This window comes from Vulpes vulpes, chromosome 12, assembly GCF_048418805.1.
Source record: "Vulpes vulpes isolate BD-2025 chromosome 12, VulVul3, whole genome shotgun sequence".
NCBI classification, from domain to species: Eukaryota; Metazoa; Chordata; class Mammalia; order Carnivora; family Canidae; genus Vulpes; species Vulpes vulpes.
Genome location: NC_132791.1, coordinates 94,945,321 through 94,967,500, shown reverse-complemented (window position 1 = coordinate 94,967,500; position 22,180 = coordinate 94,945,321). Strand labels below are relative to the sequence as shown.

General features: G+C 37.7%; 1 protein-coding gene across 3 annotated transcripts in view; it reads right to left on the bottom strand.

Annotated features, from left to right (window-relative positions):
- F13A1 (coagulation factor XIII A chain) overlaps nt 1-22,180 on the bottom strand; it is a 407,954-nt gene that overhangs the window by 96,230 nt on the left and 289,544 nt on the right. For all 3 annotated transcript variants that reach the window (XM_072729187.1, XM_025987488.2, XM_072729186.1), the window contains one exon: nt 15,318-15,569. In XM_072729187.1, the coding sequence (XP_072585288.1) occupies nt 15,318-15,569 (252 nt within the window). The remainder of the gene's footprint in view (nt 1-15,317; nt 15,570-22,180) is intronic.

Here is a 22,180-nt window from a genome sequence, read left to right as displayed (position 1 = left end):
TTTTATATGGTGTAACTTAGTCATTTATAGCATGTCAAGGTAAATTCAAATAACTTTTTTTTGAAAATACTGCCTGGAGCTTATTGTGTAAATGCAGGTGTCTTGTAAAATAATGTTGAAACTGTATATTGACACATTTTTGGTCAGATTGCATCAGGTTTGTTTTGTTTTTCATTTGAAAATAACGTTAGCAGTGATTAACTTCATGATTACCACATTTTAATATTAAGGGAAATATCAGGAAGGGAGACAGAACATAAAGACTCCTAACTCTGGGAAATGAACTAGGGGTGGTGGAAGGGGAGGAGGGCGGGGGGTGGGGGTGAATGGGTGACGGGCACTGAGGGGGACACTTGAAGGGATGAGCACTGGGTGTTATTCTGTATGTTGGTAAATTGAACACCAATAAAAATTAATTTATTAAAAAAAGAGATATATATCAGTGCAATAATACTACAGAAATCCTAATGAGTATAAACTTTGGGGTGGGCAGCTTCTTTGTTTCCTTCTCTGTTCATCCTTGCAATTAAGTTGTTTCTTGACTAACAAATCCTTTGATGATTTTAGCCAGAAATTAGTTTCTTAAGCTCTTTTTGAGTGTAGATAGTGTGAAATAAAAATATTTAGCTTTGGTAATAACTTTTCCAAGATAACTTCACTCTAGCAAGATATTTTTCAGTGCTTTTATTTTATTAGAACATGCACCTCTTAGGAAATATTTTGTAAAACTTAACTTTTTTTTTTTTTTTTGTATTCTTGCTACCTAAAAGGTTGGGATAGTTGGCTTGTAATTAAATTGCAAATTTAATACCACTGTTTGTTTTTTAATTCAAAATATAGGTATTTTTCCTAGTACATATGATGCCACTGCAGCTGTAGCTGCAATTCCTTTGATCTTCTAGCTACCATTCATTTCTTCATAATTTACAATGAAGAACGTGAGATTCAGTGAATGCAGTTACTAATCATTTTGAGGGATGAATCTCATTTCACCAAAATTAAATTGTATTTGCATTAAAATAATGATACAAGTTGATGATACACTCTGGAGTTGGAAGACCTCTTCACTTAAGAAGAGGCTTAGTCAGTTAAATTCTAGGTTACTCCTATTTTGTTCACCCACTGGGAAGTGTGATTTTTTAAATATTGAAAGATGGCCATTCTAACTACCATCAAATATCTCTGTTTTAGGGAGATATAACATTAAACATTTAAAAGACATGCATAAAGGGAGGGACTGGTTATCTCCTCCCATATTATTTGCTTATTCTTCTATGGCCTACAAATACATTTTTGGAGGTTTGCTTTCACCATGATTTTTTATCAACAAATACTATTAAGAGATTTTTTTTTCTATTTATACTAGTCCCTGCAATACTATGAAAGTGTTTCAATCAGAGCATACTATGATCATTAGAAATCTAATTCCATTATAATAAAATATCAAACAAAAGGATTTTAGAAAAAATAAATTTAAGTTGCAAATATCAATAATAGCTAATGATGCACTTTCTCTTTAAAAACCCCTTTTTCAAGTTCTATCCACTGAAAAGAACTAGAAGAAACAACCAATATAGTAGCCATGGGTCTCTCGAGCCTGGATTATGGTCTCTAAATACCATTCATATCCCTCCCCCCCTTCCTTACCAGAAGGTACTCAGGTTCCCTAAGAGAAATGACTCATTACAAATCTGGGTAAGGAAATGTATAAGACAAGCTTGAAATACTTCTTCCTACCAGAAAGTAAAGAGGCTATGAAAGATTCTAGGAGTCATGACAAAGGAATCAAATAAACTTAAAGGGGTTCCCACTGTTCAAGAATAAGACAATTCAAATATCAAAAATAAGTCACTGGAAAGGATTAAAACACAAAAATGTCAATATTCATAAATTTATAGTAATTTTTAAAATTCATTGGTTATCTTTGCAGGGTGCTAAAAACCAACTCATTATTCCGATAACTTAGAAATAAGGTAAGAGACACATATCTAGACTCTTATATGAATACTACCTCAAAGCAACAAAATAATTGATGCTAATAAATGCAGAAGGGATGGTAGATTAGAATATCACCATTTTGCAACCCCTAATGAAATAATGAATCTAGGCTGAAATCACTTGTTAAAAATTAGTGAGGAATTTCATAATGGATGGATAAAACTGACAAAGCCTGATCCTACTGATAAATCTAAACATCACTAAGAGTGAAAACCAGACATTATGTATTGTCTATGGGATGGATGCCCTGGGAAGCATATAGCATGACTTACATAGTATTCTTGCTCTATGTTCCCATCCCTACCACAAAAAGAAAATGATTTTCTTGAAGATAAATCTGATTCTCAGATTTTTAACAGGAAATAGGGGCTAGAGTAATGTTACATGACTAACAAGGCATAGATGTAGCAAAATCTTGATAATTACTGAGACTGGGAGATATGTAAATACTCATTGTACTACTCTTTCTGCTTTTGAGTTGGTTTTTAAGTTTTAATAATAAAAGTAAACCTTGCAAAGGGCATAAAAGAAAACTTGAATAAATAAAAATATTTAAATGTTTCTAGTTGCATGTGAAGATTCAATATTGTAAAAATATAGATTCTACCCAAATTAGTTTCTATAGCTAATGAAATCCCAACCAAAATTTCACTGAGTTTTTTTTTTTCTTGGAATTTTGCATCTTGATCTAAAAGTTTATCTGAAAAGACAATGCAATGAAAATAGCTCAAAAATAAAATGTTGAAAATGAAGAAGGATGGGAGGACTCCCGCCCCCCGCCCCCCGCCCCCCCGCCATGGTAGATTGAACTTTGGCCCCAATTCATCTGTTCCTGTATTCATGCCTTTGCCATGTAACTACTAATCCTTCTTCCTAAAGGTAGAACATCCCCCTCTTGACTTTGGGGCTTACTTTAGCTAAAAGGTGTTAGTCAAAGTGATGTAGGCAGGGGATTGGAATGTGTTCGCATACTTGAGCGTATACTCTTGCATGTCTGCCATCACCATGAGAAAATATGCCCTAGCAAGCCCACTAGTCTCAGGAGGATAAGAGACACATGGAGCAGAGCACCTCTATAGCTTTGTGGTGAGGGGTGGGGCCTCTCTGGTTACTCTCATCCAAAGCAGAGCTGGCCAGTCCAGCCCAGTCTCCATGAGCCCAACCACAGACAAGCCCCAGATCCATGAGATAACATGCTTGTTGTTGTAGACCAGTGACAATTTCTGGTTCTTTCTTATGTAGCATTACTATGATTATAGCCATCTATTCTTTTTTTTAATAAAGATTTATTTATTCATGAGAGACACAGAAAGAGGCAGAGACACAGATAGAGGGAGGAGAAGCAGGCTCCATGCAAGGAACCTGATGTGGGACTTGACCCTGGGAATCCAGGATCAGGCCCTGAGCCAAAGGCAGACGCTCAACCACTGAGCCACCCAGGCGTCCCTGATTATAGCCATCTAAAAGAAAGCTATAATGAAAACTGATTTTGACACAGTGATAAATAAATATATACATAGAGCTAAATGTATATTAGATATTAGTAGATGATAAAGATGGCATTTAAAAAATCAATAGGTAATGATAGCTCTGATCAATAAATGATGTTTTGACAACTGGCTATTCCTGTGGGAAAAATTTTTCAGTAAGGTATTTTTCTCCCACTAACACAAAATTTATCAATAGATTTAAAAGATTTGCATGTGTCTCTTCCTGCCAACCCTTAATTCACCTAAATTGTCCTGGGCATGAACAGGTCAAGGAATGTAATACTCGATAAATATATAAAAAATGTTCAGCTTCACCAGTAATTAGAGACACATGAACTAAACCATGAAATGTCAATGTAATACCATATTTTGCCCATCGTATTAGCAAATATTAAAGCGAATGGCAATAGCTGATGTCAATGAAGGTATGAAGATTTGGTATTCTCTTATAGTGTGTCTGCATTATAAACTACAGCAGCCTTTTGTAAAGAGTAGTTTGGCAGTATCTATGCAAATTTACAATGTGAACTGACTTTGATCTAGCAATGCCATTTCTAGATATTCATTCTACAGAAATAATATTGTTTAACATCTATGTGAAACATTCAATATAGCATGGTATGCTACAATGAAAATGGGAAGCAATCAAAGTATTTGTAAGCAAAAGACCAAATTGATTATGGTATAACCACAGTCAGTAGTCATTAAAAAGAATATGTATGTACTGATATAAAAAACTCTGTAAGATATATTATACGATGAAGTAAAATATAGAGTAATATGCATAAAGAATGCCACCTGTGTTTTAGAAAAATCCAAACTCTGTAGAAGTATATATGGACATTAATATGTAAAATTATAGCAGAGTTATCCAGAACAATACACACAGTTAAAGTATTCTACGGAGGTTCTCAAGGATCAGAAGTATGTGAGAAGGAAATATCACTTTTTACCATATATACGACTACATGTGCATATTTGAAAAGGACAATGTATTCAATTAACTGTCAGTTAAAAATTAAAACCATTCAAAAATGCTTTAAGGGGTGCCTGGGTGGCTCAGTCAGTTAATCTACTGACTCCTGGTTTCCGCTCAGGGTGGAGAGATCAAGCCCCATGATGAGGTCTGTGCTCAGCACAGTATCTGCTTGACATTCTCTCCCTCTTCCTCCTCCTCTGCCCCATACCTCTGCCCATGCATGCATGCACTCTCTCTCATAAATAAATAGATAAATAAATAAATAAGTAAATAAATTTCAAAAAGGCATTAGAGGATGAAATACACCAAAACATTAGCAGTGTCCGTGATTTGTAGATCACTGAGTTCTTTTATGCTTTCAATATTTTTATTCTATAAGGCTTTCATCATTAGAAGATAGTAAATTTTTTAAAAAAGTTTTTTAAAAAGCTAGTTTTAGTGAAGCTGCCTATTTAATAAGAGGTTAAGTTCATCTTTTAAGTATCAATTTTCCTCATTATTAGATATCACCATATGACCATGCCTTTTAGACCTTCTTCAGGTCTCCCTGCACCCTTTTTTTCCCAGTGTAAGTTAGATTAAACCCCATTCCCTTAGTGTCCTATGGATGCTGTGGTCACTTCTGTCCAATGGAGATTGTTCTGTGATTTAGTTATTAATTGAAAATGTGTGTTTTTAGTATTTACCACGTGCCAGGAAATTTCTCCGCATGGTAAACACACACACACACACACACACACACACACACACACACATGCACACTAAACTCATTAAAACTCATAACATCTCTAAAAGAAAGGCACTACATTTTCCTCATTTTATAGATGAGTTAACTAAGGAAGACATTAGTAAAGTATCTTTCCCAAGGCCATTGTACTAGTAAGAGGTGAAGCCAGGACGTAAATACTAAGCTGTCTCCCAAGTAGACTGTGTCTTTTTGAGTCCAACGGATCAGGTCTCTGCATCCCCAGCACCCAGCACAGAGTGCCTGGGAACTTGGCACAATAAATACCTACAGCAAGATTGAGAGATGGAGATGGATGTCTGGAGCTTGGAGAGTGAGAGAAGAAGAAAGTGAAGGATTTACTTTTGGGCTTTGGGTTATTATTGATGGAAACTTACAAATTTAAATGGCAAACTATGAATAAGGAGGAGTTCTGAGCTTGAGACTAGGCCACCCTTTTCCTTCCAGTGGCTGAATTAAATCTCACCTCAGAACCAGCGAGCATAATCATGAATCTACAACAAGGCAAGGAAGTCAAATGGGAAGCCTTGATTTTAATTTTAAATTTATTTATGATTTTAAAAGAAGATTGAGGGTGGAAAGCAGTGCTTTCTTTCCCCTGTTTTTACTCAGATCTGTCACTTTAAAATATAGTTGTCCAAAGCTAGGATAGAAAAAAAATTACATCACCATGGAAACTCAAAAAAAAAAAAATCCCTATGTTTGATAGGCTAACAAAAATAGGAAAACTTAATCATTTGCCTCTGGCAATTTTTGTTGTTGTTGTTTTGTGTGTGTTTGTTTGTTTGTTCAAATTTTTGATTTGTTTCAGAGGCATATTGAGGTTTTACTAGATCCTGAAGCAAAAGTGAACTCTCTACCTTAGTAAGATGGGGGATGCTACTAAAAGTAAAAACAGTGACAAATAACCCACTGCTCTAGAAACCTGCCTTTCTAACCTTAAACTGTTAGAAAGTGTGTGTGTGTGTGTGTGTGTGTGTGTGTGTGTGTGTGTAAGTGTGGGGTTTGGGAGCTATACCTCTCAAATCCATGAGAGCTGGTAGGAGAAACTAGGTCTAAATAGCTTAAAGAGTTAGTAGTAGTACCAAGGATCCATTGACAATTTCTTGATACTAGGTGACCTCTGGCAAATTAAACTCAAGAGAAAAACAGATTCCATGTGGCATCATTGGTGAATGTGGCACGAAACGTCCATCTGGTTTACCCACAGCTCTGCCACCAGAACAGACCTTCCACATGCCTTGTAAAGAAGCACCTTTCCAGGGTGAGTAATAGGAGGCAAGTAGTAAGGAAGAATGACCTCATTTATTTTACTATTCCTCTGATAGGAATAATGGGGTAGTTTAAAACTGCATAACAACAACATTGTGGGTTGGGCCATTTTGGGATTCACTTGTAGGGCTGATTTCAGCCCCCTTGGAAATTGCCACTCGCCTCCCCACACACAGAGAAAGTAAGAATTTATAACAAATATGTAAAAATGAATGCAGAGCCTATTGATTTTAGTATCTGTATAACTTCCTTGGGAGAAAGAGGGCTATTCATCACTGCCTGGGCTCAAAGTTTCCTTTTGCTTATTTACATGCTATTTTAAAGTTAAAGTAAGTCCCATTTCCAAAGTCACTAAAGTCAAGCTCTGCAAAGTGAACTCAGGGGTGAAAGAAAACTACAGTGCCGGGGATGCTATCATATAAGTTCTCTCCTAAGAGACTACCTACCAGCTTAAATCTGAATTTGGTTTTGTTTCTGATCCTTCGGAAAAAAAAATAACAGCTTGGTCCTTTCAAAAAGGCAAAACGTGTCACCTCCTTAGATAAAGGAGTAATTTTGAGTGAGGGGATTAGGAATAGCTTTTCCTGTCTCCCCTTTCTCTAAAGGCTGAGCATCACTAAAGAAAGAGGCAAGATAGATTGGGTGAATATAATAATTCTTCAAGGGAGTGGCTTCATGTGCAGAGCAAATGTGACTCCGAGTTGGCACCGTCATGGTACCTTTTCCATCTCAAAGGAGATCAGAGGGGGTGGAGAACTCCAGCAGGCTGTGTGTGCTATCGGCACGTGAGGAACCACTTCCCATCTCTGGGAGTTGGAAAATGGTAGAGCACAGAAAAAAAAGGCATTTCCAGAGTCTGTGCTTTTGTGTTTTTCCCTTGTAAGTGTCCAAAGCCATCGTCTTCCTAAAATGGTCTAATACAGCCAATCTTGAGGCCCACTTTTCTACCCATTAACTCTGGAAAGAAATGAATCCAAGAAGCACAGTCAAGTAGTTCCTCAACAATTGGATCCATTTCATTCATATTGTATCACATTACAGCTCAGGCCAGCTTGGGAAGTTTATTTGATTTGTGCTAATTTGCTAGTTTTGCTGGTTAAGGACTTTTCAGGTACTTAAATATCTTCAGAAGATAGACTATTATTCATAAAGCAATTCTACAAAGAAAATGTCAGAGATTCTTTACTTAGCACATATCCTCAAAGGGAGCCTGTGCCCTTGTTGGCATGCTTATTATTTTTTTCTTTTTTGCAAAGAAAACTGTCGTTTGATCTTATAGCTATCAACCTGGTTTCATTTTTATTTATTTATTTATTTTTAATGACAGGACTTTCCAATGTTGTAAAACATCACAGAAACTTCTCGGCTGGCACCTACTTCTTGTTTCTCTTATTACACATGACAGTATACCAACAGTTCAGTTTTAAAAAAACAAAAGAACTTATCCTGACCAAGTAAGAATATCCAAGTTTTGGCCTCAGCTTGTTTTCTAATTTTCTATATGACCTTGAGAAATTTATCTAACACCACAGAGTCTGTTTTCTCTCTTGAAATATGAGGCTCATAATTTTCTCTCTGACTCTCAGAGTGGTGGTTATCAATTCAGTCCAGCACGTACATTGGACGTTAAGTTGGTGCGTGGCACCAGGCTACACTGAATGAGAGAAGAATCCTACTTTCTGAAATACACAACACAGAGAGATACTGGCTTTGAGTATTCTTTGAAGAGTATAAACAACTATAAAAGGAATTATATACCACAAGAATTGGCAGATGAATGTGATTCTGGCTTAGGCCCTCTCAACTCTGATCCTTCCAGAAATATCTCATAAACAGCTTTGCACCTTGATTCTGGGGTCATCTACATGTCATTGGAAAGAATGTCTACTGCACATTCTCTGAGCTCCCTTCTGATTGTAATGCCATACTGAGTAATGCTGATTTGGTGTAGAAAGGATGAATGAGCCTTTAATGTTTCAGACTCTTACAAGGGTGATATATGTTGTTTTTTTGAATAAAAGTTTTTTGAATAAGTAAGGGCGTAAAATTTTCACACGAGCTTTATTAGAACTTCATAAAAAATCAATTAACCAACTATCTGATTGCTATTCTATGAAAATACTATTCTAGGGGCTGGAGAGGGCACAAAGATAAGCCACTGACCCATCTCTCCCCACTCCCCGGCTAGGCCAGGTGCTCCTATTATATGTTCTTGTGCCGTGACTTATTTTAATACTTTTTACAATTGTAATTCATGTTTATTAGTAATTCATTTGTGAAATCTTTGTGGAAGCTCTATGGGGGCAGACACTGTTTGTATTTTTCACTGCCGTATTCCCAATGCCTAATTCTGATCCTTAATCATTTTCATTATTTTCATATTTTAAGATTATGATTTCATATATTAAGATTATTTCATAATCTTATTCATTTGTGGATGAATAAATAATACTACCATGAGTACTTACATTGTTATGGAGGGAGATATACCATCAATATTTGTGGACCGATGGATGAATGGCTCTAGTCTGAGGGTATAAATTCTGGTCTGAGCACAAGGGTCTTCAAAAGAAAGGGGTGTTAGTCACTGTTACCCCCGGAATACCAGAGCTGGTGTATTACACCATTCTGTACTAAAGGGTACAAAAAACCATGTATAATTACAAAGCAAATAGTATAGAAATGAACATCATAATAAAACACGAGCTGGTCATATTTATTTACTATTAAAGGTATCCAGATATTAGAAACTTATTGATTTCTTTACATCAAATTTAATTGATTTCCTTGTTTAAAGGAAAATACAAAAGTCATATTGAATAAAAAGTTAGAAATACCAGATGCTAATTTGGTGTCAGATGCTAAGAGAGAGAAATCTACATACACTTGTGCCCACAAATTCACTCCCACACATACCATATATGTTTTTGACTTTTTTTTTCAAGATGGGAAGATGTGAGATTGCATTTACAACTTATCTGTGATGGTAGGTGCAATGAGCCTAAAAAGCATTTACTTAGAATTATTAAATCAATGCAGTAAACATTTATTAAACACCTAGTATGTACCAGGCACTGTGCTAGGTACTGGGATACAAGGCTGAATGAAGTAAGGGAAAACCAGCAATGGGAAATGAGGGAGAGGGAGGGAACAAGTTAGGAAGAGAAGAAAGACCCCCTGAATATGATTGACGTCCAACCAAACAGAATAATAAAATACAGACCCAGAATACTAAGTTTTAGTTATGGAACACCTAAATCTTTCAGAATATACTATCTGGCACTAATGCTAGACTACCAATCTGGAACACCATGAATTTAAATAAGGAAATACATCCCATAATTCAGAGCTCCTGAGCAGTTAGAAAAATAAGAGGAATTCACAATAAATGCCCAACACAGTTCTGCTGCCTTTTTGGGTACATTTTTTTCTCTAACACCCTGGAAAAGAGCCCCCTCATAGAATGGATCTGAAGCCTGGTTAGCACTATTAAATTAAAAAACTGACCAATAATTCTTCCTGCATCCGCCCCTGCCCTCACTAGTGTGGTATTGCTATTGATCTCCATTAATGATTTAGTGATTAAGGAGGATAAATTGCCTATGAATGCAAAGCAAGCTGAAGGGCTCTCAGGAACCCAGCTGAACATTCTTCTATCAATAAGTACTGTATGTGCCTCTATAATTTTCAGCCCTGTGTCCTAAGCCACCTTGGATATCACTTCTGCATCAAGTGTGCAGTGTTTTCAGCATCTTGCTCACCTTGCTCTATTTTGTCAACTTATGATTTCCTCTTTGTTATCTTTTCTACTTGGGCAATGGTTCTCTTTTTACCTGCTTATCCAATTGCCAGACTGTATCTCTCTGAGTCCCTTGTTATGAATTAGCACATACAAGCACAAAAGTAGGTGGTTATCAGGCTACAATATACTGGGTTGTGTGTGGGGTCCATCACACAGAACGCTTTTTTGGATTTTATGACTCAGCTTCCAGGCTGGAAAACCACAGTGAATGAAGTAAAGGGGTCTCCTATTTCCTAAACATTCTCTTGGAGATCTCAGTGAGCATGAACAAAAAAGATTTTGTTACTTTATTTTATTTTAGAGATGGAGTAGGGGCAGAGGGAGGGAGAGAGAGTCTCAAGCAGACTCCGCACTGAGCACAGGGCTTAATCTCATGACCCCGAGACCATGATCTGAGCTGAAATCAAGACTCAGATACTTAACTGACGGAGTACCTGAGGCACTTCTCAATGAGTATTAATATAAGAATGTAAAAAGGTCTTATCTTAAGAACTGATACCAGAATTTTTTTGGAGGGAATGGTCTTGGAAAAGTGTGTAGTCCCCAGTAGTTTCCTTGTTGGAGGGACCCAAATAGCAAAATAAAAAAGCTTGGTGAACTGCTCTGTGTGAGAGAATTAACAATGGTCAGCTTCTAAGAGAAGATGCGAGAGGTGCGTGAGAACAAGGAGGAATGGCAGGGTTCAGAGAAGCAGCAATGAGGTGGGGAGAGACTGGGATTGGGTTTAGGGAGGAGTTGGTGAAATTTTAAACAAAGTATACTCTCCTATATTTTCTTATTATTTTTTTTGTGATTATTATGTATACTAGTGGTTCTCTAAGTGTGGTCCCTGACCAGCAGCATCAGCATCTCCTGGGAACTGGTTAGAAATGCAATCCTCAGGCCCTACCAGGCCACTCCATGATCTGAGGGAACTGCCCAGAAATGGCTTTCACAAGCTGTTCCAATGTGCTCCCAGTTTGAGAAACAGTCTTTCCTCCTCTCACCACACCATATTACAGACAATGTCTAAACACAGAGATGTTTTGTGTGACCTTTTTTTGATGTTTCAGAGGCAGCACAGCTGTCAGCACTGGGAGAAATCAGATTCTGAGAGGTGGAGATGACCATGAGATATCCCCAACAGATTTACAGAAATGTTGGGACACTCAAGGCCAAGGAGCTAGGGGGACTGTGGTAGCTTTCCCTGAGTTCTGGGGAGCAGAGAGGACCCTCCTGCCATGTTCCTGGAATAAGCCCACGTCCCACCTCCAAACTCCCAGTCTTTCTCTATCAAGCCTCCAGCATTCCTCTCCTTGCTTCTGGTTCTCTACAGATAACTTTGCTTTTCACATCACCAGGAAAAAGAGAATCACAAAATGGGAACAACCTTGTCTTCCGTCCACTGAATCTAGAAAAGCTGCACATTTCACCCATCTTCCACATTGCTCTTATCACTGTAGAGGGTGGACAGCCCCACCCATCAAGGGCTCTTCATCTGTTCTCTGAATTCTACCCACGCAAGGACTTTATTCCCTGTCAGTTTTTCTCAACCTTGGCTTTAAAAAGCACCTACAGACCTTTTTTTTTTTTTTTTTTTTGAAGATTTCATTCATTCACTCATGATAGACACAGACAGAGAGAGGCAGAGACACAGGCAGAGGGAGAAGCAAGCTCCACGCAGGATGCGGGACTCCACCCACATGAAGACCTTTTTAAAAACCCTAAAGCCCAAGGGCATCTGGGTGGCTCAGTCAGTTAAAAGGCTGGCTCTTGATTTTGGCTCAGGTTATGATCTCAAGATGGTGAGATCAAGCTCCATGTCGGGCTCTGTGCTAGACGTGGAGCCTGCTTCAGATTCCCTCTCTCCCTCTCCATCTGCCCTCCCCCCCCAAACTAGCACACGCACGGTCTCTTTCTTTCTCTCTCAAAAACAAAACAAAACAAACAAATAAACCCTAAAGCCCAGACTACACAGCAGACCAAACAGAATGTCTGAGGTATGAGTAGCTAACTCCCCTGGATAATTCTAATGTGTAGACAAGGTGGTGGACCATTACCTTCTCTCTGGGCAGTAAACTCACCTTTTCCTGGTTTGTCTCCATCTCCATAAAATTATGCCTACTCTATTCATCTTTAAAAATTCTTCTTTGACTTTCATATGATCTGTGTTTTGTAGAAAGTCTTCTTGCAGAAGATGGCAATAGCTGTTATCTCCACGTTCTTACTTCCCATTACACTGTAGCCTGTACCTATCTCTCTGGAATTTGTCTCCCATCACTGCAGTAAGGCAATCTTTCCAAGCTCCCCAGTGACTTCCATATTTCCACAATGTATGGCCACTTTCTTTGCTTATCCTATGTAACTCATCAGCAGCATTCTAAAGAACCAGTTGCTGTCTTCTTGAATCAATCAATTATCCAGCTCTGTGACACCACGCTCTTCTGATTTCCTTTAACTTCTTTTCAGTCTTGTACTTCCTTGTCTAAACTCTAATTGTTGATGATACTAAATCCATGTTTTTTCTCTCTTTAAAATTCTGTGCTAGCTCCTGATGGTGTCCGTATTTGCATACCAAACTCAGCTATCTCCTTGGAGCTCTAGATTCACTGATTCAAGTGACTACTTGGTGTTTCCACTTGGATATCCCACAAATTCCATCAAATTTACATTTCTAAATGTAATTCTTGCTTCCACCCCTATGTCTTCCCTTCCACTTCCCCCAGACTTCCTATCTCTGAAAACGGCACCACCACCAACCTAGTTGATCAGATACCAGTCACCCAGAGTTTTTCTTGACTCCTTTCTCTTCTTTGCCTCCCATGATCAACCCCTCTGCAATTTCTGTTCTAAATCCAAAATACATCTCCAATCCATCCCCTCCTCTTCATCTCCACTGCCACCACCATAGTCCAGTCCATCATCATCTTTGTCCTGGGCCACAGCTTCCAAACTGATCTATCTAGTCTCATTCTCACCTTTGTCTATTCAGTGATACCTGAGAGGGCCCTCTGCTTCCCTTCTATAATGCACCATTGAGGGCCAGGACCATGTTATCTAGACCAGGTGACACTTTCTGAACAGGGAAAACTGGAAGCATCTCACTATGGATAGAACTTAAGAACAAGGCAATGATCAGATGGTAGAAAGTTATAAGACTATCCGCGTTCTGAACGACTCTCCTATAAACTCAACATGATTAATCCTTTTCACTTCGGGAAAACTGGCAACGGAAGTTGAAATACATGTAAACACATAACCCATTATACACAGTGATATAATCCTTTTTTGAGATTATACAAGTTGAGGTAAACCATATCATTTTCTAAATCCCTTAGGATGCTAGATAGTCATATGAAGTTACCTGATTTTCTTTTTGTAATGCAAAGAAAGTCAATAACAAATTCCTAGTTTAAAATGTCTTTTATAAATATGAATGTTTATATATTTTTTACAATAGGCCATGTCCTACATACTCCTCTGTTTCAGTCCTTTGATAATTCTTTCTCTATTAGACCCCCCAATACTAGTGCTCCTTAGGGCTTGATGCTATATCTTCTTTCCTCAACATATTTTCTCTCTAGGTGCAGACGACTCCCAAGTTTATAACTCTGATTCTTGTCTCCAGATTCACAGAATGGAATACCTACTTGTCATTTTTGCTTGAGTATCCACAGTTATCTCCAACTTAACATTTTCAAAATCTTAGTTTGTCTCTACACCTTCATTCCCCTCAGTCTTTCCCACTTCTGTAAATAGCACCACATCCCTTCAGTCACAGAATGCTTTGTATCTGGTTGACAAGATTATTGTACACAGGAGTGCACCTTTGAGCAGCACATGGCCCCATTAACATCTCCTATTACCATCAACCTTGGACATCTGTCTCAGAGATAGGATTATTGGGTACAAGATGATGGGGTGGTGAGTTGGGAGTATAGGATTAGCTCAGTACCATCTGCCAACACTACTGGAACTGATAATTCAAAGAAAAGGTCAGTAGGATCCAGGTTTGTGTTATATACAAGTAGACAAGGTTGTTTTGCATTTATTATCTATATGTAAGTGCAGCTCAATCTGATCCAAATGCAACTCTCACAACCAATGACCATTTAAAATCAGCAAAAAATGTAGACTCATTTTGGAAGATACTGAAGAGCAATGCACAGGAAGTAAATAATGATATGGAACATCTCCTGTCCTAGGTCAGCTTTTATAAGTTTCATTATCTTATTTCTTAAGATATAAAAGTGTACCCTTTCCCATTAATGCTGTTGCAATATTTGCTTCTGCCTCTGGAATTGAAAATTAGCTCCATATCAAGTATGAAAGCAGAAGGCAGATAAAGAAGGGCAGAGATGGGGATGGGGGAAAACACTGTGTGACTAAGTTTTTAAATTAAATTGAGAGAAATCCTAGGACTTGACCTATTTTATTTGACTATAACTAGATTAAGCTCCTATAACAGACAGAAAGAAAAACTCAGAATAGCAGTAGAGATTAAATTGTATTATATTAAACTAAAGTTACATGTTTATGCATCCAGAGTTATGGCTTCTAAAATTTGCACCGAACACTCTGCATATACACAAATATATAGGACTCTTTCAACATTCAGGCTTTCTATTCTTAAATTAGGGAGATAGAGAAGTTAGTTTTACTATGGAAAGGATCAACTTTATCCTATTTTTCTGAAGCCAGATTATAGGTCCTAATAGTCTTGAAAGCCTATTTTGTTTACAGAGTAATAGCATACACAGAAGTGACACCATCAACACATAGCCTCACAGTTAACTAATTGTGCAACTTCAGGCATTCTTCAATTATTTCCTGGAATGAATGTGTAGCAGCATTAACTTCATATACACAGCCTTGTCCTCAGATACATTAAGGATGAATTTCAATTTTTTTTCTGTCTCTCAACTATGGGAAGCAGTGTATACAAGAAAGAGACATATCTTCTAGAATAATTCTGCTATCCCTCCAAAAAGAGATGCATTGGGAAAATATGAACTATTTTTTTTTTAAATGAGAAAAATGCTTGCTCCTTACCTTCACACCAAGGATTGAAGAGAATGTACGTGTCCGTTTCTGGGTTTCGGCTGGTACGGAGTATGCCATAGGGGGTCCAGACAGCAACATACATGCGGAATTTCCCAACAATACACTCTGGAGAAGACTGGATGGACAGCCGAACAGATCTGTTCTCTCTCATGATAACTTTAGCACCCCACTTGCCTCTCTGAAGCTCCGGGACGATAGGAACTGGAATGTAGGTTCCCTTGTTCTCCTGAGGGTAGCGACCTGTGAGTAGAAAGAAGTGTTGAGTCGATTTCACAAACCATTTTTGTTCTCACTCTGTCATCTTATAGCTGAAGGTTAAAATAATTAAGTATACTCGAAATCATAAGACTTGGGTTTGAATTTCATTTCTGCTACAGTGCTATGTGACATGTTAGTTGATCTTCTTCTTTGAAGCTCAGATTTGTCATGTCTAGATTTTTTTTAAAAAAAGAATAACCTTACTTAAGGAATGTTTGTTCGTTGGTTAATGAATTCAAATAAGATGTAGAAATCATAATCTGAGGTGCAAAAACAAAATAAAGCTTACGGAGTGCTGTGAAGTTATCACTCCCTGAAATTCTGCCCTAAAAAAAGTTAGAATTGCTCTTTTTTTGGGGGGGGGGGGTAGGCAAATTTCTTTTTTTGCTTATTCTGAATACAATTTGTTATGTTACCTATAATAGGATTATATTTATAGGTTGTGTATGACTATTTTCATATTCGGTTGAAACACATGTTTATTGCCAGTTTCATTAGGGATTTAGGCTCATGTTCTGGGCAAGAATTCAGGCCCTTCCCTTACTCTGGCCACTTCTGGCAAATTACTTGACTTTTACAAATCCCTATTTCCTTTTTTTTCTTGATTTGTGAATGAAGATAGTAATATTACCTGAAGATGAAATAAAATAACACATGTGAGATACTTTGCCCATAATTTTTCATGCATAATAAATTTTAGCTGTTACTTCAATAGAAGATTAAGCAATAGGGAATTGTACCATATTTCCAGTATAGCACACTTTTGTATAAGCTATCTCAGGATACATTTCATTTATCTTTATTGTAGTCACTTTAGACAAAATTATTAATTCATGGTGTTAGCCTCAAACCTAAATTTTACCAACGGGTTACTGAAAAATAGTCATCTATCTATCTATCTATCTATCTATCTATCTAGTCAAATTCATGGCATTCTTTTCTTATTAAGATTTATTTGTTTATTTATTAGACAGAGAGCACAAGAACAAGAGAGGGACAAAGGGAGAAGTAGACAGAGAATCCCAAACAGACTCTCTGCTGAGTGGGGCTCAATCCCAGGACTCTGAGATCACAACCTGAGCTGAAATCAAGATTCAGATACTCAATCAATTAAACCACCCAGGTACCCTCATCTTTATAGCATTCCTTAATTTTTTAGCTTACAGTTTATAGTTTAGTTTACAGAATAATCAAATACATAGATATTTTAAAGTAGAGTAGATCTTTTATTTACTAACTTTTCCAAACTGCGTTAGAACATTTCATTCTTCTTGAGTTGAAGAAAAATGCAAATAAGGCTAATACATCTGCAAATTATTTTGACTATAAGCAGAAGAAACTTTAAGGGAAAAACTTATTCACTTTAACTGTTTTGTAGAAAGCATGTAAAGGATTCTACATTAAAACTAACACAAACAATGCTTCATTTGGGACTCCAATTACATAGTGTGTGCTGTGAGGACTTAAAGGATTCTTTGGTAGGCAAATTTTCAAGGACAGAGCATTCTAAGGAAGTGGTTGCATAAGTTAACTGCTGTGTGATTTTGTGAGATGCTTAATCTTAATGAAAATAATAATTTACATAGTGCAAGCCAGGGAGAAAGATTAGAACCCCAGTGCTTTGCTATGTGTTAGGAGTATCAGTTAGTCACCACTCAGGGTGAATATTATCATAAATCCAATAAAGTCTTAAAAATGGTTTGCTGCCAAGGTGCAACAGTGTTTAGGTGGTATTCTTGAGAATACATGGAGCTTAGTCTCTGTGAATCCTGCACATGAATCCTGCAAGAGCTGTTTGTTCCAAAGGCACCTCCATCTTTATATTTCCTGTGTATGCTCCTCTTTGTGCTTGTTCAAACTAGGAGATGAGGCTGCCTTTTTCTCTGGAGGCATTGTTGTTCTCTGGAGCCTCCATCACTACTAAAGTGTAGACATCAAACACAATCTCAACAGCTAAATGGGATCGTTTTTCATTCATTACAGGGGTTCCCAGCAGCTGTTGCCACTAAATACTGGCTTGGGTTTAGAATACACAGTTTTAAGTACAATACAAGCTTAGTAAAAATAAATTTTCAGAGGTAAAAATCTATGTGATAATGATAGACTTAGATTTTTTTAAAAAAAGGATACAAGGGATTTTAAAATGCATTACATAAGAATTCTCCTTTAGAAGCAGCAATGAAGTGGGAGAGTATCTCTGAAGTTATGTGTGTTATTATGATTTTAAAGACTTATATTAAATTTTACCTATCAGGGACACCTGCGTGGCTCAGTGGTTGAACATCTGCTTTTGGCTCAGGTCATGATCCTGGGGTCCTGGGATTGAGTTCTGCATCAGGCTCCCTGCATGGGGTCTGTTTCTCCCTGTGCCTATGTATCTGCCTCTCTCTCTGTGTCCCTCATGAATAAATAAATAAATAAATAAATAAATAAATAAATCTTAAATTTTTTTTTTACCTATAAAACTCATGATATGTCATAAGAAAGGAAAGAAGAAGTAGAGCCATGTTTATTCATTCTGACTTTGAATGCAGTCACAACCTAATCTAAAAACTAGTTTGTTTGAACATTTTCATTCGTGCAACAATATTGCCTACTATGTGCCAGACATTATTCTAAGTGCTAGGAATACAACAGTGAGCACAACAGACTTCTGTGCTCCTAGAGCTTGTAGTCTGTGGAACAAACCAATATTTATGCTGTTTATTATCTGCCTGTTACTGCTTTATTCCTTATATTAAACTATGAGAGGGAAATTATTATCATTCTCCTAAATTTAACAAATCAAGAAACTAATTCACATGGCCATTAAGCAATTTGTCCAAAGTGATGCAACCAGTAAGTAGTAAGGTTGAGATCTGAACCCAATCAGTCTGGCTATGGAGCCTGACAATTTAACCACTAAGCCTTAAGGCAGTTGTATGTGTGGAAAATGCTTTGGAGTTGGTGAGAACTATGTTCAAATTTTGACTCCACAGTTCACCATAAGTGTAACTTTGCACAAACTATTTAATTGTTTGAGCTTCCATTTCCTTGTCTCTCAGTTCTGGAAATGAAAAGAAAATAGATCTTATAATATATTGAACACTTCACACTTGGGGATCCCTGGGTGGCTCAGCAGTTTAGCGCCTGCCTTCGGCCTGGGGCGTGATCCTGGAGTCCCAGGATCGAGTCCCGCATCAGGCTCCCTGCATAGAGCCTGCTTTGCTTCTCCCTCTGTCTGTGTCTCTGCTTCTCTTTCTCTGTGTCTCTCATGAATAAATAAATAAAATCTTAAAAAAAAAGAAAGGAGAAAGAAAGAAAGAAAGAAAGAAAGAAAGAAAGAAAGAAAGAAAAAGAAAGGAAAGAAAGAAAGAAGAAAGAAAGAAAGAAAGAAAGAAAGAAAGAAAGAAAGAGAAAGAAAGAAAGAAAAAGAAAGAAAGAAAGAAAGAAAGAAAGAAAGAGAAAGAAAGAAAGAAAACTTTACACTTGGTGCATGATAGGGGTTAACTCAGGAGCCATTTATTGTTTGTGTATAAACATAATAACTACTGGAAAGTACAGCCAGAAGGAAGCCAAAAGGAAGGAGAGGTTATTCCCCACCCCCATGGCCACCAGTCTGGTTCTAAATCTGAAGAAATGTGAGTGTCTCAGAACTTGTGGATGGAAGTGTTGTGGTCAAGGGGAGAGCAATTCAGCTGGCTTAGACCCTGACTGTGTGTTCATTGTACTTACCTGTCCTCTCTCATATATTCTGTAAAATGGGATAATAGTGGTCAGAGTTGGTGATGGGGAAGACAGGTCAATAAATGGCAGTTATTGTTATAATATTTCCCCATTGTCTCAGGCTTTCTGATTCCTCCAAGGGATCCTTTCTCTGCTCTAAGAGCAGGAGCTAAGATGTGTTCACTGACAGTCAACCTATAGAACCCAAATCTGCTTCATTCCTTTGTCAAATATTTTGAGCTAATTTTTCTGTCAAAAAGATGCCTACAGCCCACTCCCACAATCAATAAAAAACATGATATCATTCATTACTAAGCAAAAAACCTTAATAATTCCAGAATCATCATGTAAGAATCACCTGAAACCTGTTCCTCACTCATAACTTGTGATTTTCTGAATCATTTATGGTGACTTCATTCATTCATGCCTTAATCAGGAATTTACAAGTGATGATCTATAGGTCAAAGGTAGCTTACTGCCTGTTTGTGTAAATAAAGTTTGACTGGCACACACTCATCCATTCTAGTATTATTGTGCTGCAACAGCAGAGTAGAGTAGCTGTGACAGGGACCATATGGTCTGCAGTGCCTAAAAAATTTACTATCTGGCCCTTACAGTAAATGGTTGCCAACCTGTGCCTTACAGAATTTTACATTTTATTTATTTAAGGAGTGATTTATTATAGACACTCGGCGTCTAAGACTGGGACCTAAGAAGAAAATATTATCACCTAGTTTTTCCTTCCAAAGAGAAATATGTCACTAAACTAATAACAAGCCTCTGTACGACTATTAGGTCAACATTTGGTTTCCTTAACACCTCTTAGTTAAATTCCTCACAGTCTTAGACAGTGTTGAAGATATAGGAAGCTTGTTGTAATTTTTTATCGATTTCACTAGACATAGCTAAAATGTTCAATTTTATTACTGTACAAGGTTTAGAGTTGCCAATCCAGTTCATATAGCTAGAGCTGTAAATAAAGTGACAGGAATGAAGGTTTATTTCCTGGGGTCCTTTCCTGTGAGGGAGTTTTTGCAGATGGGAAATGGAGGCTCCTTGAAGTTGTTACATGGAAGACATCCATATAACTAGACGGAGGTAGAGACAGGGCTTGAACCAAGATCTCTGCACTGTGACACACCTTCTCCTTTCTCTGCATCATGCTGCCTACATGGAACTAAGGGGGAGAGTGCTTAAAATGTATCAATATTGTTCATCATTTATGACAAATATACCATATTAATGTATGATGTTAATACTGAAGAAAACTAGATGCAGGCTTACTTGCTTATTTTTAAGATATATTTATTTATTTTAGATGGAGAGAGTGCATACACAAGCAAGGAGAGAGGCAGAGGGAGAGAGAGAGAGAACCCTCAAGCAGACTCCCTGCTGAGTGTGAAGCCAAAGTGGGGCTTGATCCCAGGACCTAGGGGTCATGACCTGAGCCAAAACCAAGGGTCTGATGCTTAACCAACTGTGCTAGCCAAGTACACTTAGAGGCAGGGTTTACAAGAACTCTCTGTACTATCCTCGTAATTTTTCTTTAAACCAAAAAGTATTCTTCTTTTTGAGAGAGACAGAGACAGAGACATAGTGAGTGCACAAGCAGGGGGAAGGGCAATGGGAAAGAGAGAAAATCTTAAGCAAATACCCTGCTGCATGTGGAGTCCAACAGGGGGCTCAATCTCATAACCCAATGGTCATGACCTGGGCTGAAATCGATGCACAACTGACTGAGCCATCCAGCTGCCCCTAAACTGAAAAGTATTCTAAAATAACAATACAAGTATTAACAATAAATAAACAATACAAGTATTCTAAAACAAAGATGAAGAAAAGAGAAGAATAAAGCTGGAACATCTAAAGGGATAGGAGGCCGAAGGACAGTGAGAGGATATACATTGGTGGATAGGAGATGCGTGAAACAAAGCATGGATCTAGGGGCTTAATAATCAGTAGTGAGAAAGAAGACCCACAGGGGAATCTTGCATAGAGGGGCGTGGGCTACAATGAATTTGAGTTAGGAATGTTTCTAAAGTGGCGTCAGTGACTGAAGGGAGAAGGGAGAAGGGAGAAGGGGAAACAACACTGCTAATATGGTCAGGCCATGCAGCACCACACCAGCACATGGAAGCAAATCAGGAACAGGTAGTGAGCACATTCATTCCAAAGGGAAGAAAAAGAACCCAGATTCACAGACCTTTTCATATTCACTGTATAGAAAAGCTGATTATTAATGGGAGACTTGACATGTCAATAGTACTGCAGGGTCTTGTCGGCTGCTCTATACACCATGTTTAATTCTGAATGTAATGATTTCAATGACAGCTCTGGGGAAGAATTTCCTATGATTGAGTTGTGAGTGAGGGAGTTGTGACAGAGTAGTATTTCATTTCACTAAATAGCCCTTTTCACCCCCAGGAGGTAGCATGTTTAAGAGACCACAATCAAGCTACACTCTGGAACACCCATCCATCAATATCCATGACTGCCCATCAACTATCCTTGGCTAAATCTAGATGTGAACCTCAGCCTTACACAGGTGATCACCATGCACACATTTGTTGAAAGTGTGGAATGCCCAGATAGTTATCCCCCCACCAAATTGTGTGACTTTTGTGCTAAAAAATCTGAGCAAGAAAAATAGAAGCAGGAAATATAGTATCTCAGAAAGGATTCTTATTTTGTTTCTAATAACATACTCTTTGAAATTGGACTACCAACCATGAAAATATATAATTACCAATTGCATTCTTTCACACTTATCTAAAATTGGTGCCATCTTCCCAACTCATCTAGAAAGTAACACATGCTCTTGGTTTAAATGCTTGTTTTCATTTGTAAATTAGTTTTGAGGCCATAGAAAGACTATTTGTAAGGCAGAT